The sequence below is a fragment of the Ictidomys tridecemlineatus genome, chromosome 4 (assembly GCF_052094955.1).
Source record: "Ictidomys tridecemlineatus isolate mIctTri1 chromosome 4, mIctTri1.hap1, whole genome shotgun sequence".
Classification (NCBI taxonomy): Eukaryota; Metazoa; Chordata; class Mammalia; order Rodentia; family Sciuridae; genus Ictidomys; species Ictidomys tridecemlineatus.
This window is the reverse complement of record NC_135480.1, coordinates 20,058,391-20,079,802: the sequence shown is the minus strand read 5'-3', so window position 1 is coordinate 20,079,802 and position 21,412 is coordinate 20,058,391. Positions and strand designations below refer to the sequence as shown.

The following is a 21,412-nucleotide window of genomic DNA, read 5'->3' as shown; positions in this document are numbered from 1 at the left end:
CCTCTAGTGGTGCAGGTGAGAGATGGTTCTAGATTCAAGATAACTGCCAGATCAGAACTGGGCAACTGCTGTCTGGGTTGCACCCTATCCTCCTTCGGGTTGAAGTCAGGCCCCAGGACAAAATAAAAGGGGGATGATCACAAAAATTCTAAATTCAGTTCAATCCCAGGTCTGAAGAGAATGGAGCCAGCCCACTCTTGCTGGTAAGGGCCTGGGAGCCCTTGCCTGTTAATGAACTGCAGGTGACACTGACCCAGACCATGGAACCAGGCAGGGCAGTTGTCCAATCCCTGGGTCAGAAATGGAAAGCCTGTCCTGTGACTCTCTCTTCAATTGGGATCTCCAGAAAGTGAAGTGCCCAGTGTCCCATGACCAGCAATTGTGTCCTGCTCCTTTAAAACATCTCCCTGTGCTCCACCCAGAGACCGGTTGTTGCTAAGGCCTTGGTAAATTGGCACTTGAAAAACTCAGCAGAGGCCTGCCAGGAGCCCAACCCAAGAACACAGCTCTCCCTGTATCTCATTCTCCTCTTCTTCCCTGGGTCACTGCTTCCGTGTTCTAGTCACTAGCTTAGAGCTAGAGAGCCAGAGAGAGGAGGGCGCTAGGGCCTCCTGCCTGGAGGTTCCTGGAGGGAGGCCCCAATTATGCAATGAGACTACTTTCCTGGAGCTCAGGCCCGTGTTTAACCACCATCCTAGCTCATCCTGCAGCTCTGGCCAGGCTGCCCTGCCTGAGCAAGCAAGAAAGGAGAATTAGGCAGGCCCACCTGGGCCACCACAGCCTCCTGATGCAGCAGCCAAGCCCTCAGCAACACCTGGAGCAGAATTCCGTCCTACCTTCACAGTGTTTAAAGATTGGCACCAGGTGTGGTGGTGCAGGCCTGTAATTCCAGCTGGGGTAGGATTACAAGTTCCTAGCTTCAGCAGTTTAGCAAGACCCCATCACAACAAAAAGGGCTGGGGAAGTAGCTCAGTGATAAAGTGCCTCTGGGTTTAATCCCCAGTACTTTGGGGGACGGGGACGCAGAACACATAAATATTTGCATCATTTTCGAGCACATTTTCCACCACAGAGCCACACCCCAGCCCGCATTCACCATCGTAATCTGTAAAGCAAGGCAAAATGTGCTCAGAAGAGGAAATGGTGCAAGGTCTTCCACAGCCTCTGTGGCCAAGTGGCAGGTGGAGAAGCCCAGTCTTCCAGGCTGAGCCTGAGGTGGGAAGAAAGGGAGGTCAGGAAGTGGGAGTTTCAGTTCCTGCTGCCACATCAAGCTGGAAGTGTCACTTCACTCATTGTTAGGTACCACACACGTCATACAAACATTTTCTGGTGAAAATAATCTCAGGTGAGATCAATTCTTTTTCATGAGTTAGAGTTGGTCAGTGATTAGAATAAAAATTCAAACCCTAGTGTGACTTCAGAGCTAATCCCAGTGTCCACCACAACCCCTCTAGTTTTCTGCCTTGCTTGCCTTAGATAAATCTAAGTTCACCTCAAGCTTAGGATGCAGCACGTGGAGACCAGCTGGAACGCTGAGGTGCAGGAGTGGAAGGTGACTACAGATACCTCCCAGCCCAGAAGATGGTCAGAAAGCTGGTCTCCCGAGTCAGATGGAGAAGGGGGCAGGCGGGCTGGGAAGGGGCTTCCTGACTGTCCCCCGCTTCCACCACATCCACTCTGCCTCCAGGCCTCACTTCCCCAATAGCCAGGTGGGCAGTTTTTCATCTCCATTTTTATTGAAGTATAAAAAGTGCAAACGGTGAAATACATGATTGGTGCCACTGAAGTCATCAGGTGTGAATGTGAACACTTGATTCACAGTACAAGTGCCCCCCGGGAACAGCCCAGCGGGGCAGGGGATGAAGAATGTCCAGACAGATCCAAAAGGCTCCCCAGTAAATGGGGCTGTGAGCAAGGCTTGATATACAAAGGAGGGCAGAAAGCAGGATGGCCCAACCCTGGGCCAGGCTGTAGACACAGGGGCTGACAGAACCAGCAGCAGGTCCACACCCTGGGTCTGATGTGCCAGAAGCCTGGGGACAGAGCAGTGAGATTGGCCCCGCAGCCCCTGGCTTACAGAGGAGCTGCCCTGCCTGGCCATGGCTGTGGGAGAGGGTCACTGCAGAGATTCCCTGCCACTGGGGGACAAAGCTGTAGGAATGAGGTCCCCAGGTTCATTAGGAAGAAGTGGAATGAGGGATACCAACCATCGCTGGGGCCAGGTTTTCTGAAGGACAAAAGAACCCCGGGGCCCCACACTCCCTCAGAAGGTTGCTAGATCCCACCTGGCAGGGGCTCAACTATTAGTAAAATCTCTGCCCCTCCTGTGGGCACTGAGCCTCCACCAGACTCCCTCCAAGAGTCTCCAGTGGACAAGGCAGCTACCATATATTCTGAGGCACCAAGTCACTTCTGGCCAGAGCAGGGACATGACTCCACAATATAGAGGTCCACAAGAGCCTATGGCCTCGAATCTGTGCATGTGGGACACAGGCAAGGCCTGAGTCACTGATACCCCCTGACACTAGGACTTGGGGGGCGGGGGGGCACTATTTAAAATGGATGTCAGGACTCTGTCCTGTCATCCAACCTGCCATTCCTGGCATGTCAAGACGTCCTGGGGCAGTACCACTTGGGGAAGGCGGACCCAGGAGGCAGAAATCGGAAGTGGACTCCAGCCTGGTCATTCCTCAGCTGTGGAATTACCCAAGGCTGAGCCTGTGGAGGGAGGGTGGGTGCAGGGTGCCTGTGTCCAGCTAGTGTACAGTGGGACTTCTGAAAAGCAGAGCAACTGCACCCAGACAGGGAGGCACCCTGGCATGGCCAGGGCAAACCATGGGCTCAGCTGCTCCTTCTCCAGCAACCAGGAAGGGGAGAACCAGCCCCAGCTACCAGCCCAGCCGGCAGTGATTTTGTCATCCACTGTTGCCAGGGAAACAGGGGCAGGAAGGGGTTACAGGGCTCAGGCCTTCTCCAGCTGGAAGAGCCAAGCCGGGCTCTGGAGCGCCTGGCAGGGCCCAGGCACCCCAAGAGGCAGTGAGAAGTATAAGGCGAAGAAAAACGTCCCAGGGTAACAGCCCCCAGGCCTGTGAGGAGGAGGGCCAGACAGAGGGGAGAACCAGCCACCCAGCTAGCTAGCTCCAGCTTCCATCTCCTGGGCTTTCACCCCGTTCCTGGGCAAGAGCCCCAGGATCTATGAGGCTGAAGCCAGGAAGAGGAGTCCAAACTGGGGGTACCAGAGAAAGGGCTTGGACGGTGGAGCTGGGCTCAGGGTCCCTTGCAATCAGGGTTGGGGAACAACTCCCCTTGATGGTCCAGGAGGAACTTGGTGAAAGTGTTGATGGGATTAATAGCCTTGAGGGTGATGGCGGCATCCTTGGCCCACAGCAGGTTAGGGCCAAAGACAACAGCAAGGTTAGTGTTGGTCATCTTGTTCTGGTCAGAGTGGGCAGAAATCTGTGGAGGGAATCGGGGACTGCATCAGGAAGCCACAGGCCTGCCTCCTGGTTCCAGCCACAGTGCAGCTCCCCCTCCTCCCTCCCTGTACCCCAAGTGAGCAGGGGAGGCTGAGGTGAGTCTCACCTGCACCAGGAAGGCAGTCAGGAATCGAAGCACCTGGTAGTTCTCCTCAGGCAGTGTCTGGAGGACCTGCTGTGTCACCTCCACTCTCTGGCTCTCATCGATGTCTATAAAAAATCGGGTCACGGGGGAGCCGGGCTGGCTCAGGAAGCCCTGACACAGGCAATGAGGAGACCCCACCAGACTTCCTGGGAGATGCCCAGGCCCAGAAGCCTGCTGGCTGAAGTGGTGGGTAGACAGTCAAACACACCTGCCCCCAGTTTAACCCCAGGCCAGGCAGAAGACGTGCAGGCTAAGAGGGCAACTCACTGAGGAAACCCACAACGTGGGGGTAGAGGTCAAAGGTTAGCAGGGGCTCTGGAAGCTCCCGAAGGAAGGTCTTGAGGATGACGGCTGGCAGGTGCAGCTCATTGTACTGGTCGAAATCCACTGGCAGCCCTGGGTGGGAGAGGCAGGCTGGAGATCATGTGGCCCAGCCCAAGGCCAGCAGCCACGTGGAGGCCAGGTGGGCCCCTTGAGGCCCCAGCCAGGACACAAGCCCCCTCCTCTCAGGAGCCACCTCTTACACCTGCCTCCTTTCCTCCTCTGTGACGAGGGGATGCAGGTTCAGACCATGTGGGGGGAGTGAGCCCCCACCCCTCTGAACAAGCCTGAGCCCAGGGGACCCAGAGTCTGACCGCTGGCCTGGAAACAGGCAGGCACAGAGGGACCTATGTAGTAACACCAAATGCCACCTAAACCTGTGACAGGAAGAGACTCTGGGAGCCTTGTTTACAGGGTGGCAGAAAGCAGAGAACTCTTCTAAGTCACACGTGTGCCCTGTCCTCCCACACTCACACCCTCGGGGTCCACACCGACTCAGGGGCCGGCACAGCCCGGGGCCACTCACCCATGTTGTACTTCTGCTGCACCTCCCGCACCACCTGGGTGTTGGCTGACCTCCGGAAGATGCCCTCGGTGGTGAGAGCTGGGAACAGTGGGGCCTGGTGAGTCTCAGAGCTCTGGGCAGCGGGCAGCTTCCCAGCCCACTCTCTGTCTTCAGGTTCCAGGTAGAGTCAGTGGGGGTGGACCTCAGCCCTGCCCAGCAGCCTCCCACGGGCAACTGGGGGCAGGTGACTTTGGAAGTTGGTGGCCCCATGACTGGGTGGCAAGGGCCCTGGCACTTACCATGGGCCTGCAGGTAGGCAACAGTCTCTCTGAGCACAAGTGGGATGGGATCCTGCTCAGGGTTCTTCTCCTGGAGGCTGTGGGGACAAGGGTGTTGAGAGGGTCTGCAGCCCAGCCTGGCCCCAGCAGCCCTCAGCCCTGGTACTCACTGCTGCAACGTGACCCCAAACTGCTGGTTGGGGAGGGGTGGTCGCGGTGGCATGGGCTTGGGGGCTGTTGCAGGACTCTTCTGTGTGGATTTGAGGAAGTCATCATACCTGGGGGGCAGATGGGACAGGGATCAGGCCCTCTGGCTTTGTAGTCAGCCAACTTCCTCAGGCCTTTAGTGTGCAGTTTTACATGGATTATTTTATTTAATCCTCATAACCCGACTTCATGCTACCCATGACAAAGCAGACATTTAAAGAGACTGTCACACCCTGTGACAGAAATGGGGCTTGATTCTACTCTGAGTCTGTCTGCTGTCCCCAAATCAAGACACTCGCTTCTTCTCATTACCCTGGGTTCTCCAGCTCCCTGCCCAGGGCCAGCTTGTCCTGCCCTCACCCACCCCCCGTCTCACTTGAGCACTTGGCGAGGGATCCCCAACTGCTCCAGCTTCACATGCTCGCTCAGCTCGCTCAGGTAATTCACGTAGAAAATTTTCCGCCCAAACTTGAAGCTGCCAATGGAAGGAAGGGCCTGAGTCGGGGCTGTGCCACCCCCCTCTGCCCACCCAGCTCAGACAGAGGTCTGGCCCCAAGCGGTCTGCCGAAGGTGCTCGGGCCCCAAGACGTGCTGGAGGTGCAAAGGACACGTGTGGAGGCCACCTGCTCACCTAATGAGGGGTTTGAAGAGGATGAGCAGGGTTTTGATGAACATGGTTGGGTGCACAATGTACAGGGCCTTGATGTTCTTCTTATATCTGTGGGAGAAGAATGGGAAACTCAGGAGTGGACAGGGGTTCTTTGGTTATTTATTTATTTATTTTTTGGTTTCAGGGATTGAACTCAGGGGCGCTAATCCACTGAGCCTCGTTCCCAACTCCTTTTTTTTTTCTAATTTTGATTCAGGGGCTCACTAAATTGCTTAGGGCCTTGCTAAACTGCTGTTGACCTTGAATCTGTAATCCTCCTGCCTCAGTCTCCTAAATTACTGGGATTACAGGTATGCGCCACCACGCCTGGCCAGATAGGGTTCTTTTTGTGTGGTGTGTGGTGCTGGGTTCGAACCCAGGGCCTTGTGCATGCAGGGCAAGCACTCTACCAACTGAGTTACATCCCCAGTCAAGATAGGGTTCTTAATGGGCAGTTTCTGATCTGACTACTCATGGTAGGCACTTGAGATAAGTGTCATTGTTGTCCCATTTTGTAGATTAGAAAACAAGAGGCTCAGAGAGATTAAGTAACATGAAAGGTCACAGAATGAGGAAGTAGAGGAACTGGGATTTAAGCAATGGCCCTCCAGATTCAGACTCTGTTTACCCAGGGCAGGGCTCCACCTCCCCCTGGCATAGCGTAAGCTCCTGCCCACTCGAGGGCAGCCAGAGCCTGCAGAGCTGCTGGTTCCCCAACCCACTTTCGGTCAAACTCCCGGTAGGCATCCCGCAGCCAGCTGAGGGAGGGCTTGTTGTCACTGGTCAGCCCGTGGTGCAGGTACAGCAGCGTGTAGTCGCTCTCCACATACTGGTCCAGTGTGTGCTTCAGGTACCTTCAAGGGAAAAATGGCTCAGACACGACCTGCGTACAAGTGTGGCCCAGTCCAGGTGAAGACAGAAACCGGTGTCCTGGGAGTCTGCTGCTTGCACCACACATACCCCCACACCCCCCAGCCAAGGTCTGTCTATTCTGGCTGCATAATCAGTCACCAGCTTCCTGTTGGGGAGGCAGAGGGTGGTGGCTGGGCCAAGCAGGAAAATAATGATAACAGCACTCATTTTCTTTTCCTTGGGTGCTGGGTTGAACACAGGGCCTCGTGCATGCTGGGCAAGTGCTCTACCACTGAGCTACATCCCCAGCCCCATAGCTCTCAATTTGAGCACTGACTAGAAGTCAGAAAACCTGGACTCTAAGCTGGGACCTCTTGCCTATCTGCAGTAAAAAGGGAATGACATTTCCCTCAGAGGATTGTCCCGAGTCAGTAATAACAAGATAACAAGAGCCTCTGTTTAGCAAAGTAAGCTTTTAGGGTACGCCAAACACTTTCCATACATCATCTCATTCCTTCCTCGTAACAATGGGAACTGATATTATCCCTATCTACAAATGAAGGCAAGGAACAGAGACGTCAAGTGCTTATCCAAAGTTACACAGCTTGTGGTGTAGGGTGGATGTGACATGTGCAACTCCAAAGCCTGCATTCTTTTTTTTAAATTTTTTTAAATTTCTATTTTTTTGTAATTATAAATGGGCAGCATGCCTTTATTTTATTTGTTTCATTTTTATGTGAGGCTGAGGATCAAACCCTGTACCTCACACATTGCAAGACAAGCACTCTGCCACTGAGCTACAGCCGCAGCCCAAAGCCTGCATTCTTGACTTTGGGACAGCATTGCCTTTCACATGTGAGCGCCTCCAGCACAGGCTGTAAAACACTGTGCCTGTGAGAGGCAACCAGGGTGGCCACAGATCCTCAGTTCCAGTTATTAGGCTGTTATTAGACCAAAGAGCCACGCTTCAGATTCCTTATGCTCACAACATAGTACCTACCACCCCAGCACACGCACATACACATGTGCTCTTAAGCATGCAGAGAACGAATGGAATGAAAAGAAAAGATGGAATAATTCAAGAAAGGGAGGGAAGTCCAGTGTAAAGTCCTCTTTCTGGCTGGTCAACCTGCCCGAAGACTCCAGGAGGGACGCCACTCCAGACTGGGCAGGCCCAGCGCTAACAACATCAAAGAGGCGGAGAGGAGGAAAAATGCCCGGGGAAGTGCCCAAGGATTTGACCAAGTGCCAGACGGGACATGGTCGACCCGGAGAGGACAACCTAAACACTGTTCCTGGCACTGGCCTGGAGCAGCACAGGCAAGCATGAAATGCGGCTAATGCTGGATTATTACTGATTCCAATCGTTAACTGCACAATAATTCACCCTTTACCCACCATGAGCACACTGCAGTTTACAAAGAGCTGACGCGTAAAAGGACGGCATTTGCCACTTGAAAATAGCGAAGACTGCAGTGAAAATGCACATTCTCATCTGCCATTACCTTTTGGATAAATAACAAAAGTGATGTTTATCAGGAGCTATAAAATGTTCAAACTCTTTGAACCTGTAAAAGTATGTCCAGGATTTAAGGAGAAATGTGTTTCTGCTCCGAGTTGAACAGAAACTTTTTTGTAGGAGGCTTTCATTCCAGACTTTTATGATGGGGGGAAAAGAAAACAACAAAAATAGCAAGCCGTCCAACATTAGGGAATTGGTTAAAGAAATCATGTGACTTCTACAAATAGAATATCTCACAGGATGTTTCTTCAGAAAGCACTAATCTGTGAAGTCAGAACGTCAGAACAGAGGTTACTGTTTGAGGTGGAGACAAGGGACAAAAGGTCGCTGGGGTGTGGGTGACATGGGTGTGTTCAGTTTCTAAAAGTCAGGTATGTTTGTAATGTTGTGAACAACCAATAAAAAATAAATAAATAAAATAAAATAAAAAAATAAAAGTCAGGTATGGTGGCATCTGCCTGTGCTACTTGAGAGGCTGGGGCAGGAGGATCATTTGAGCCCAGGGGTCTGAGGGCAGCCTGAGCAACACACTGAGATCCTGTAACGACAACAAAAAAATCAGGTAGCACACTTTACCATCTGTTCTCTTTCCTGTACGCATGTTAAATGTCAATAATTGTTTTTAGAAGGATACCTTTGAGGAATGTTTAGTGCCCAGAAGAGAAAAACATCATGTAAGGTACAAAACTAACGGAAGGGTTCCTCATGTTATAGAAAAAAAGTAGGAAGTGAATCATAAAATATTAACCGTGGTTTTCTCTTTGGGTGGTAGGCTTATGGGAATCTTTATTTTTTCATTGTTATCTTTTTTTCTTTATATCTATTTACATTTTCCCAGCCTCTCAAAATAGTCACACTGTGCAAACATACACAATGTCATTTCATGTCTATTATCCTACCCACTGCTCACACAACCATGTAAGATGGGCACATTCTTTTTTTGTTTTGTTCTCACCGGGGATGGAGCTCAGGGCCCTGCACATGCTAGGCAACTGCTGTACCACAGAGCTATAACCCCAGCCCCATAGTTCTCATTTTTATACGGCTTGGAAGAAACTCGTCCCAAAGCACATAGCTACTAAGAGGCGACTGAAGTTTAACTGGCCTCTGACTCTAAGTTTCAGGCTTTTTCCATTTCAACCTGCAGAGCTGGCTGGGGAGCTGGGAAAAGCCAAGTGTGAGGTAATCTGACTGAAAACAGGTCAGCCTGATCCACGGAGGAAGAGCCTCTGCCCTCGGCACTGTGACCAGGCTCTGTGTGTGTGTGTGTGTGTGTGTGTGTACACGCATGCACGCGTGTGCCTGCCTGCCCGGGAAGGATGGAGGGCCCAGAGCAGGGGTTGATGGCGGGGTTCTTGAACCTGGGGGAAGACCCAGAGCGGGCGCACCTCCCTCAACAAGCTGTCTCTTCCATCCTCATCCTCTGACTTCCTCCCACGTGGACACCATCGGCCAGCAGGCTATCACCTGGTGCACCAGAGATGGTGAAAAAGCTAGAGGGGAGGGCAGGTGACTCAGCCACCCTCAGGCTGAGCTCCTTGGCTATTCCTGGCTGAGCACGTGGTAGGCCCGGACAAGATTCTGCCTGCCTCCCCTGAGGGACAGTGGGAGGAAGTCAGAGGCTAGAGAGAAAGAATTCACAGGCACTGGAGGGACTCGGCCTCCAGCCCTGGCTCACCAGGGACTAGGTGAGACTCCAAACTCAGGCCGTTGCCCTTCCGCTGTGGCACTCTGGCCTTGTCCCCAAGCCCAGCCCATTCCATCCCCACACACAACCACCCGGGACCTCAATGAGCTCCAACTGCTACTGGCAGTACAGAAATGTTACATTTAGGGAGCGCTTTAAACCGGCCAGGAGAGAAGTACAAGATGGTCGCTCTGCACAGAGAAAAGGCAGAAGGAGGTCAGGTACTGCTCTGCTTGGATGCCCACACACCCTGACTGTGCTGGTCCCCAACGTGCGCCCCGTGCTGGTTGGAGAGTGAATGGTTATCAGAACAGGATCTGTCACATGTCACCTTCAACTAGCCTATGAACTTGAATTCAGAGATGTCTCTGTTACATGTATCTGGCTAAAAGAACCCACATAGGTACAGAAAGCACAGGCACCAAATTTGGCACAAAATAATATCCCACTAATTATGAATATAGATGACCAACTATCACGACCACATAATACACCATATGATAATTTGGATGGTATTTTATTTCTTGACACATTTTCACGTGCAGTATCTCACCCCATAAGGAAGGAGGACTGGATGACTGTCCCCCTGGAGAGTGAGAAAATGAGGCTCAAAGACACTTGCCAAGGTGTCACAGTTTCTGTGACTAGAAACTAGGTCTAAATCTTAGTCTCCCACAAATATAAAACAGCTCCTCATGGGAGGAAGTGAGGCATTAAGGGAGGTGGCCTGGTCCCCTAGCAGGGAAGGACAGTAAGGAAAATGGCTATGGGCTACCTGGGGTCTGGGCAAAGGTCCCACGCCCCTTCTCCATAGGTACTCACCCCAGGAGCTTGCTGTGGTCCAACTGGTGGCTAGGGGGCATCCGACAGGCACTAAACACAATGATCTTCCGCCCATACTTGTCATCTCCTAGGTATGAAGAAAGACGGAGCCCAGTGGATTGAATGAACCAAAAGAATGGGGGAGGGGATGGGGTGTGGCTCAATGGAGGAGCACTCGCCTGGCACGTCTTAGGCATTGGGTTCAATCCTGAGCACCACATAAAAATAAATAAATAAATAATAAAGGTTAAAAAAAAAAAAAAAAAGAATGGGGGTGAGGAACATAGAGGTGCCAGTCTGGAGACCTGTGTCAGTGAGTACCAGGCCTGAGCAGCCCAAGGACACTTCCTTCAGGCAGTGCTTGCACTCAGAGCACCCCACTTAAGAAAGAGGGACTGGTTGCTTTCAGGCCAGTGAGCCAGGGTACAAAAACCAACATCACTTTTAAAAAAAATAATGCCTGGTATGGGCTGGGGTTGTGGCTCAGAGGTAGAGCGCTTGCCTAGCACATGTGAGACCTTGGGTTCGATCCTTAGCACCACATAAAAATAAATAAGTAAAATAAAGGTGTGGTGTCCAACTGCAACAGAAAGAAAGAAAGAAAGAGAGAGAGAAAGAGAGAGAGAAAGAGAGAGAGAAAGAGAGAGAGAGAGAGAGAGAAAGAGAAAGAGAGAGAGAGAGAGAAAGAAAGAAAGAAAGAAAGAAAGAAAGAAAGAAAGAAAGAAAGAAAGAAAGAAAGAAAGAAAGAAAGAAAGAAAGGCCTGGTAGAAACAACCCAAATGCCCCCCAGTGGGTGAGTGGGTAGAGAAAATATGGTATATCCGTGCAACGGAACACTGTCGGGCCATTAAAAAAAAAAAAAAAAGGTTCTGATATGTGCTAATATGAATGAACCCTGAAAACACGCTAAATGAAAGCAGCCAGATTCAAACAGGCACCTACTGTATGATTTTATTTATGAGGTGTCTAGAATAGGTAACTCCCTGGAGACAGAAAGCAAATTAGTGGTTTTGAGGTGCCGGGAGAGGAGGGACTGCTTAACAGGCACAGGGTTGGTATGGGCACAGGAGATGAGAATGTTCTGGAATCAGCTGCACACACTGTCCATATACTAAACATCACCAACTGTACACTTTAAAATGAATGACACTTTAAAAAAAACTGTGTTGGGTTTTTATTTTTTTTTAATTTTTTGGTACTGGGAATTGAATCCAGGGGTGCTTAGCAACTGAGCCACATCCCCAGGCCTTTTTTTTTTTTTTTTTCACATTTTTTTCAGAGACAGGGTCTTGCTAAGTTGCTTAGGGCCTCGCTAAGTTGCAATCTTCCTTCCTCAACCTCCAGAGCTGCACCCCAAGGCCAGCGAAATGATTGATTTTGTTATATAAATTTTACCTCAATTTAAAAAACTCACATTCACCAAAGCATTTATTATCTTGCCAGTCATCTTAAAATTTGTCTGCACTTACGCACCCACTCTGAGGCACACGTATCTGGAAAACCTCTTAAAGCTACCTTCTCAGCAAGTCTGAAGCCCCAGAGGAAATGAGCCTGGATACTTAATGGTCATGTCTTACTTTTAACCATTGATGACACGGTCTGATTATACTACTGGAATGACCGATCACACTTCTAAAAATCATATACTTTCATATTAAAGAATCTGAAGAACATGGAATTCAAAGAGTGTGTAAACCTCTGGCAACAGGCTCACACGGGTGTGATCACCAGGGATGTCTGCCAACAGTTTAATGGTCTGACCAGCTGGCTTCATCACAAAGCCGGGAAGTTCCTGAGACATATGCTACTGTCCCCAAAGTGAGATGCTCCTCAGGATCAGCATGGGTCAGAGGCCGCCAGCACAGTTCAATGGGGCCAGGCCTAGTCCCCACACCACCATGTCCCAGGGACCTTCCCTTCACCTCTCCAGAGATACCAAACTACACTTGCCTAATTCCTGCAGCCTCAGAGGCAAATAAAAAACCACATAACTAATCCAGGAATTGCAGGGACACTCTGCCCTTCCACCTCTGCCTCTGAGGACTAAGGATGGCTCAGTGTCTCCCCATATTTAACAAGCCGTGGTCCTGCTGACCCTGCCTGGTCCATGACAGAGGCCAGGAGTCAGAGCTGCTCCAGAACGGGCAACACCCTCCCGCTTTGCTCTAGGGCCGAGACAGGGCACGCTGCAGGGTGGAAGGAGGCTTCTGGCAGGGCAGCCCTGTCCATGGTAGCTGTGCAACCTGGTACTTTGGCCTCACTCCTAGCAGTCTGTCTGTCACAGCCAACCTCTCTATCAGTCCCTGACCCCTCCTGTTTCCACCCAAAGTACAGCCTGGCTTTGTGGGCCCTGCAAGTCCCAGCCAGGGCCCTCTAAGAATCTCCTGTGTTCTGAGGCCCAGCCCACCAAGCCCTGAAACATGCTCCCAACCTGCCCAACATCTAGCCAGGGGGTTTATAAACACCCATCTGCCCCTACACACAGCACTGAATCCTCTTTTCCTCCTGAATCCCACTCCAGATATACTCCGTGGCCCTGGTTCTATAAATGTCCCTGAAAATAGCTCACAGGACTCTGGGCTCCAGAGTCACACCATGCACACCTCCAACACATAGGCACTAAGCTTGTCTATGCCAGGCTGGGTTCAGCTTTCATACCAGACAGATCTTTCTTGAAGTTAACTCCAGTGAACGTTGGACACTCAAACTAATCTCCTCTCTGAAGCCTACATCCTCCCCTCCTTCCCTCAGAGAGGTGAGCTGCCCCTTTTCATGGCTCCCAGCATAACCTGTCATGACACTGACTCTCTCATGTAACTGTTCATACAACCCCTGTCTCCTCCTGACACCTGAAAGGTAGAAGACAAGAACTGTGTCTGGTCTGGCCTTAGATCTATAGTGCTAATCCAGCATGTGGCAGGTATCCAGTAGGTGTTGGAAGCCTGAAGTCACAGGTCACCAGAACATGGTACACACAGTTTCACTTCTGAAACCTGTTGATGTTTAGGTTACGAGTTAGACTGTGTTAGACAGTGAGTTTTCAAAGCCTGGGACAGAATTTCTCCTGACAGAGAATCCTCAGTGTGCCAGTGTGAAGAGGAAGTGCACCTCCTTCCAGAAGCACATCTACCCTGAAGGTCCAGATGCCACCTGCTCTCTTCTGTACCTAGCCTAGATGCTCATGTGCTGGGTTCCTTCCAGGCCAGCTGTGGGTGGCTCTGGGCCTCTGTGCTGGCTCCAATTTACTTCTCACAGCTCTAGCAAGAGGAAGAAGAGAGTGGCAGGGGACAGGGATAAGGGTTAGACTAACAGCCTGCTCACACAATCTGGTCTTCAGGAAGCTCAGGGTCTCCCACCAGGAGCCTGTGAAGACAAAGCACTCTGTCTGCATACTTTAAGCAAAGGAAATTCCCAGGATGAGGGGCTTCCAAGAGATTGTTCCTCCTGCCACCCTAACAATAAGACAGCCCTCACTGCCTGGCAGATCTGAGGAGTTGGGGCAGAAAGTTGTGAGCTCTCATGGCTCTGGAATGTGAAGAGTTAGTAAGTGGCTAAGGAAGCAGTTGGGGTGAGTCCCAGGGGCCTGTGGTTCCCTCTCTCAGCTGGCCATAGCACCTGAAATGGGAGGCTTTGGGTTCTCAACAGGGCTCTGCCAATGCACTCAGCAGATCCATCAACTCCCTGATGTTATATGAAAAATATTATAAGCACATGCACACTTTTTCTAGAGAGTTACCTACACTGGGGATACCTTTAGAGGTCTTGAAGAGGCCTCTGACCAGTTTTAAGAATTATTTCACTTGGGGCTGGGATTGTGGCTCAGCAGTAGAGTGCTCGCCTAGTACATGTGAGGCACTGGGTTCGATCCTCAGCACCACGTATAAAAAAAAAAAAAAAGGTATTGGTATTGTGTCCACCTACAACTAAAAAAAATTTTTTTTTAAATAAAAAAGAACTGATTCACTAAAGTGATAAACTTTTTTTGGCTGGGGATCAAACCCAGGTCTCACACACGCAGGGCAAATGCTCTATCACTGAGTTACACCCTCAGCCCTAGACTGTGAGTTTTTCCTCACTGGGCACTCAATACTGGCTTGTTCCAGAGTTCCGTCATATCATTCTACGAACTCACACTAAATGAAGCAAGGACAGGGATAGAAATGGAGGACAGCTAGGGTACAGTGAGGGATTAGATGACAACACTCCCAGACAGGGAAGGAATGAGAGTAGGGGCAACCTTAGGGTCTAGCCCCTGCCCTCTCATCTCTGGGTTCAGCTTTCATACCAGACAGATCTTTCCTGAAGTTAACTCCAATGAACGCTGGACACACTAAAGTGGAGTCCATTACTCAAGTCTTTGGGTGGCCCGGTGCTTGGCAGCAGACAGGAGAGCTGCTGCAGCTGCTGCAAGAAGCCATGAAGAGGCACAGAACACTCCCACCTGGCCCAGAAGGGAACCAGCTTCTGCCCTGGGGTCTTAAGGGAGAGGCTAAGCTGGCAGCTTTGCTGTCTCCAGAGGACCAGGGGAGAGCGCAACAAGGAGGGGCCTGAGTGTGTGGCAAGTGAGACGGGGCCCAAGAGTGAGGCCTCTGCATTCCCCAGATACCAATCAGGACTCTCCCAGGGTGGCCTGGGTGTTAATCAGCAACAGGACAGCTCCTCCAGCAGGCATTCTAGGCACTGCCGGACCAGCCCCAGCACTCACAACCTGCAGAGCAGGCTAAGGACACTCCAGAGGCTAGGACTGGCAGCCTACAGTGTGCTAGAGACACACATCTGTTAAATTGTCAGGAATTTTGTGAGCCACTTGACATCATGTTGGTAGCTTGAAACCAGCTGTGACAGAAATTGCAAATGCTTCAAATAATGGTCTTTTTTTTTTTTTCTTTTCTAGAGAGCCTCCTGTTAAATATTTACCAGCACACCACTGGAAAGAACCCACTGGCACTGAGTCAAGTTTGACTGAGGAGCATGACAGCCATTGCTATCAGGTACAAGAGAGGCTGCAGAGGAGTTGGGGACACAGCCCACTCACCCTTCCTGCATGGGCTCTTTCTCTGTTTCTAGTGTCAGGGACATCACTGTGGGCTCATCAAACCAGCCTCATTTGGACAATACCAATCCAAATTACTTATCAACCAGAGAGGCATGCACATGGGAACACCATCACCCAGGGGTCTCCGAGCCAGCACAGTGGCCAGACCTGATATGGATGAGGCCCCTCTGTCCCCTGGAGCTCCTTCTCTTTGGGCTCTGGGTGTGTCCCCACACAGCCTCCACCCTATCATGCCTCCCATAAAGTGCTATGTCCAGCTCCCAGGCTCCACGAGTTCCCAGGTTCCCAGAGTAGGGCTGCAATTAAGCTAGCCCCACTGGCCTCCACCAAGAGCCCTTCCTGATCAACAGCCCCAGAGGCCAGAGCCCAGAGAGGCCAAGCACAGAGAACTAGGACTAACACCTACCTGACTGGGCCCCCTCAGGCTCGTCACACCCTGGGGAAACAGAAAAATGCTACAGCTTTGCTGGCTGGGGAACAAGAAGACACTTGTGGAGGTGGGATGGGCAGCCTCCTCCAGCTCTGCCTTGTGACTTAATCACATAGGCTAAGAGGCTGTCTGGTAGACTCCTTCACATTGGACATCCCCATATTCTACCCAAGTTCACAGGGGGACTCTCCTGAGCCCAGGTCAGGACCAGGCCAGGAAGAAACTCTCAGCCTTGCTTCTGTAAGGGTGAGAGAAGTCAGGATCAAGGCCCCCAACAAAGGCAGACAACAGAAACACATTGGACATTAGGGGCAACCTATTCAACTGCCCCATCACCCTTCAGCCCAGCATTCAGAGGGCTGGAGCTCCCTGCTGCTTCTCCAGGCCAGATGCCTCCAGGCATGTGGCTTCTCCCAGCATCAGTACCACCCTGGGCTCCAGGGGCTGCAATCTACTTGGCTCTCCTTGCCTCAGAGCAAGGCGAGGCTGTCACCCTTGCTTGTAGCTGCCTAGCCTCAAGGTTGCCTCTTCTGGCGGTGGAATCCTGAGGACAGGAGCCAGTTGGCTCACTACCTCCTGCTCCAGGTTTCTTCTGGGTCCTCCTTATGAGCAGGAAGGAGGAAGGTTCCTGAGGCAGAGACCCAAAACGGACTCTCCGTCCATTCAAAACAGGGTACACATCTGCCAGGAGCTTGATACTCTAGGAGCTATGTTACTCTGAACTTCTGGAAGGAAGCTCTGTCCATTCCAGACATCCTTAGAGGTATGGTTTCCCAAGAGGGACTGACACACCCCCTCCTCTCCAATAACTGATTGGGTAGAAAAGTTGACCTCAGGGCCAAGGGGAAGGAAGGGGAAAAATGGGGAATGGAATGAATGGAATAAGGGGAAAGGCAAGGCTACTCACTCAGGGCCGACTACGCTCTTGCTCAGCACTAAGCCCGATAATGATTCATGATTTCATGACCCAGTGAGGAAGAGCTCAGAGAGCAGAGCTGGAGATCAAACCCAGCACTTTCTGACTTCAAAGTTACAAGGCCATATTGCCTCCCATGTATCATCTCAAATGGAAACAACAAAACCATAGATCAGGGAAGGGTGAAAGTATCAAGAGGCAATCACAATCAAGCCTGTGCTTTTTAAAGAAAGGTACATGTGCTGAGGAGCTCCAAGATCTTAGGTCAAACCATAGGTAGACACCAGCATGCCCCCCAGACCCCTCCCCTATGGTGTGAGGGGTGAGCTTCTTTAAACCAGGAGCACAGACCATGAGGAAAAAGGTGCAGAGCTGGGTGTGCTCACCTGCCACCTCCACAATCTGGTGCCGGGCAATGTCATAGTAAGGGTCATCCCACTTCAAGTGTGTGACTGGTTCCGGGGAGCTGCTTTTGGAGTCATCTGAGAAAAGGACAAAATCAGGGTATAAATCCAGGTGGCTGATACAGTGCTTTCTCTGATACACCCTTGCTGGTCCTCTCCTCAGGAAGGCTTGTTTTCCTGGCCCAATCCTGGGGCTGTCTGCCCAGGTTGCTCCCCTGGGCTCTCCCTTCAGTAGGAAGTAGGTCTCCCCTCCAACATGCCTATAGCTGCCCAAGACCTGATGGTGCCCACCTGACTTGGGAAAGTCGGGCATTTCATCTGAGGGCCAGTTCTTCTCATCAATGGAGGCCAACTTCAGTTGGTTCAGAGCCTGGCTGGTGTCATCGAGGGTCAGGTCATCCTGCAGCTCTGAGAGCGGATCCATGGCAAAATCTGTCCTTTGTGGCAGAACCTGAAGGCAGAGCTGGGAGAGTTAAAAAGGTGGAGGGTCAGTAACCCCCTCTTTTCACCTTCCGTAATTTTTTGCAAGCCCTCCTGGCCCCTCTTCCCTCTCCTGGCTCCCTTATCCCTGTTCCTCAACACTTCTCATCTTGCCAAGAGTTCCATGGAGCAGGTTGCCAGGAAAGGCAGCTTGGGCAGAGGATGGCACAGCTTGGTACCTTCCCTCAGGTCCTCAGCTAGAGAGGAAGATCTGTGCCAGGTCCTGAGCTGCCTACCACCCAACTGGCCGGGGGGTGCAGTCCCAGCTGCAAAGGGCAGAGTTCTTGTCCTTCTCCTCAGGGTTCCTGGAGTACAAAAGCCTCGTGGGTCCCAGCAACTGGTGGATGTTAGAAGAACCTAAGGAATCTAAGGATTTCCAAAGGCCTTGCATGGCTGTGATCCTATCTTCTCCACCCCTCCCCACTGGCCTGAGGAGTTAGCCAGAGATGTCAGGGTCCCAGAAAAAAGGTCATGATTGAGCAGCCCAACTAGTTTTGCCCCAGGACAGGAATCAGCAATAGGAATGGAATCTGCTGGCTAGTCCCAAAAGACAAATCTGCAGGTCTCCATGTTAAGACCTGTGGGAAGGTTCGCATACCACTTTCAAGGTGGAAAGGTGGACAGACTACTCTAAGGATTGAAGGGCACAGATAGAAAAGGGAGTGGTTAGTGATATCTGGAGTGCTAAAGTAAGGTCAGCGACAGACAAGTAGGAAGCAGGGAGAAGAGGACACTGAACCAGGTTTCCTCGTCTGGGACCTGGCCATATAGTGGTGACATCCTCTGTCCTCAGTTATACGGGATTCATCTCCTGCTCTCACCAGATGGGTGAGGGAGAGGGTATTAATTCAATCCATTTTTCCAACCCCAGAAGAGACTGCTCTCAGGGCTGCTGCATTCCTGGAGCCCAGAAAATGACATATATGGTCAGAGAATCAGCAGGGCAGATAAGGAGAGCAGATAGGACTTGGGGGTGGGTAGGAAGAAGGAGAGAGCTGTCATCTGAGATCCACAAGCTGGGCTCTAAGGCGACATGACAACCTCCCGCAAATTTCACAGCCAAGGACTCTGGATGGTGAGCCTGCTCCCTGAGCATAGCAACAACCACCCCGTTACCAGGGCAACCACTGAGTCAGTGGAAAAAGCTGTTTCAAGCTCCCGAATCAAAGGGTCAGAAAGTCCTCTTCTTCCTTTCTCTCTCCCTCTCCCCTGGCCTTATCCACATCCTCTCAGTGAGAACTAAGAACCTTCACTCTAATGCCTAACTCCCTTACTTCTCTGCAACCCTCAGCCCTCCAAGTAGGCCATCTTCTGTCTCGAAGCAATTCACCCCATCCTTCTACATGCTCCTCCCCCATTCAACCAGGAGACTGTGGGTTGCTTCCCAACAGCGGCCTACAGCTGAATAAGAGGTACAGAATCTAATCCAAAGCAAAACCCTCTAGGCCTGAGCATTTTCTCCATCCTTTCTGTCTTGTCACTGCCCAGGCACCAGGGGGTCCATCATCACTAATAGATATCCCAGAGAAATCCTTCTGCATACAGTAGGTGCTTCATGTGATGGAAAAAGCATGGGGCCAAGTACATGGAATTCAGGGTTATGGTCCTGTCTAAGCCAACGAGTTGCAAAAATCCTGGGCCTCAATGTCCTCATCTGTGGAAGCTAAAGCTCCTCCCAGGAAAATACTTCTGCAGTGCTAAGAAATAACTTGTGCCGAAGTGAACAGAAGGATTAGAAGTAGCAGTTAGGGACTGAGCTATGTGTGAAGGAGAGAGGAGGACACATCTAACAGGGGGCTGAACTTGAACTCCACTTCTTTTCCATATACTCCTCCTCTGTCAAGTTTTTCTAAACTTGACCTCCCTCAATTCCCCACATAATCTCCTTTTTCAAAGGTAATCACAATGGTCCCACCTCCCTGCCATACCAACTTCCCTAGTCCCCCTCTAACACACAGCTGTCGCCTTCTTTGAGCCCAGAAGTTTAGCTACAATCAGCAAGAGAGTGAAGAAAGCCAGTGAGTGAAAGAAAATTCTAAGATAAAATAGTGGAAATCATGTATGCTGGCTGCCTAAGATACCAACCAATGGCAAGTCCTGTTCCATTCCATTCCATACTTCCCACTCTTGAGATCAATTTTTCCTTTACAGCAGATCAACCATATAACTTTCCCCAAATCTCTGAGAAACACTTTAGGTACCTGTTTTAACTTTTGGGAAATGGTTGTCCAAAATGATGTCATTTGTGATCTTTTTTCCCTAAAAAATAGTCAACAGGTGTATGTAGACTTACGTGAAAATTTAAGGGGTCCACAAACCCGCTGAGAATCACTATTTAAGAACTCACTCAAAGGCTGGGATGCAGCTCAGTGATACAGCATCTGCCTAGCATGCACAAGGCCCTGGTTTTCATTCCCAGTACCACAGAAACAAAAAACCTATTCATAATAATGCCTGGCAATGGTAGGTGCTCAATCATTAGGTGAATTATAGAATAAGTGAATTCTTTTCCTAAGTGGAGAAGGAAACTAATACAGTTGAGGGACATGAATTGGACACAAGCAATTAACTTCAAAACAGCACTGGTCCAGCATGTACTACCAAGCCTGTTTACTGGGCCCATTTTACAGTTTGAGGAAAGTGAGAAGCAAATTGCAAAAAAGTCATACAACTTACAGAGGCAATATTTAAATTTTTTTTTTTTTTTTTTTTTTAGTTTTTAGGTGGACCCAATATCTTTATTTTACATTTATGTGGTGCTGAGGGTGGAACCCAGGGCCTCGTGCATGCTAGGCAAGCGCTCTACCTGGGAGCCACAATCCCAGCCCAAGAGGCAAGATTTTTAATTGTTCTCTGAGATAGACTCTTGGTGAAAGGCAATCCCTCAATTCATTTATGCGATTCTCAAGGTTCAAAAGAACAACTTCTCCATTAATCTTTCCTTTATGCAGACCAGAGATAGACTCTTGAAATCGTTTTTTTTTTTCTGGTGTTGCATTGGCCTATTAGCTGTGGCTCTAGAATTACAAAAACACATATCCCACACCATTACAATAACAAGACTCTAAACTACAATCACATTTGCGCTGAGTTTTTTAAAACCAGGATTGAGTGTAATTAATCTCATTTCACAAATTAAGAAAGTGATCTAAAAGCCTGGCCGAATAAGTGGCAGGGTGGAACACTTCTCCCCAAATTTCTCATCCTTAATGCTTCGTTAGATGGGATCTGGGAGACTTCTCCCTCCCACGGGCTTGTTCAAAGCTATCTGGCTTGGCCTCTGCCCTGGGTAGGGCAAGAAAAGTCAGCGAAAGAGACTATTTTCTCCCGGCAGGCGCCAAAGTGAGGGCAATCTCCGCAGCAGAAAGCTCAGGGCCCCAGGCGCAAATCCACCCCCTCTCCCTTTCCTTCGATCTGCTCGGGTCTCCCCTACCCGGATCCCATTCCTTCAGATGACCAGGTCTTTCTCTTCCTGTACCCCACCCGGAGTGACCCCAAGCCCTGGAGCTTACCGCGCTCGGGCACTGCTCCCTCGGCCACGCCTGTCAAAGCTCGGCAAACATCCGGCTCTGCTGTGGAACGGGAACCGCCCCCTTCGGGTAGCCTCACTCCCCAACCACTTCCGCCACACCTCCAACCAGCTTCCGGTTCGCTGCCCGGTC

The 21,412-nt window shown here is 50.7% G+C and overlaps 1 protein-coding gene across 2 annotated transcripts; it reads right to left on the bottom strand.

The window, feature by feature from the left end:
* Positions 1-1,712: 1,712 nt before the first annotated feature.
* Positions 1,713-21,404, bottom strand: Arhgap1 (Rho GTPase activating protein 1). 2 transcript variants are annotated; one of them, XM_013360665.4, is made up of 13 exons: positions 21,263-21,404; positions 17,562-17,721; positions 17,253-17,348; positions 10,465-10,552; positions 6,304-6,435; positions 5,564-5,650; positions 5,309-5,407; positions 4,896-5,003; positions 4,747-4,823; positions 4,469-4,546; positions 3,889-4,017; positions 3,583-3,686; positions 1,713-3,456 (listed from the first exon to the last, which is right to left on the bottom strand). In XM_013360665.4, the coding sequence occupies exons 2-13, from the start codon at positions 17,692-17,694 to the stop codon at positions 3,268-3,270; spliced, it is 1,320 nt and encodes a 439-aa protein (XP_013216119.1). In that variant the 5' UTR covers positions 17,695-17,721; positions 21,263-21,404; the 3' UTR covers positions 1,713-3,267. The 2 variants fall into 2 exon arrangements, with proteins under 2 accessions (XP_013216119.1, XP_013216118.1); XM_013360664.4 differs by having other exon boundaries at positions 17,562-17,733; positions 21,263-21,401.
* Positions 21,405-21,412: the final 8 nt, after the last annotated feature.

Excerpts from the sequence above, each read along its gene's own strand:
- Arhgap1 (XM_013360665.4), bottom strand. The coding sequence starts at position 17,694 with ATGGATCCGCTCTCAGAGCTGCAGGATGACCTGACCCTCGATGACACC. Across the intron at positions 10,553-17,252 it reads CCAGATTGTGGAGGTGGCAG|GAGATGACAAGTATGGGCGG; the intron begins GTGAGCACACCC and ends CTTCATACCTAG. Across the intron at positions 5,408-5,563 it reads CTCTTCAAACCCCTCATTAG|CTTCAAGTTTGGGCGGAAAA; the intron begins GTGAGCAGGTGG and ends TTCCATTGGCAG.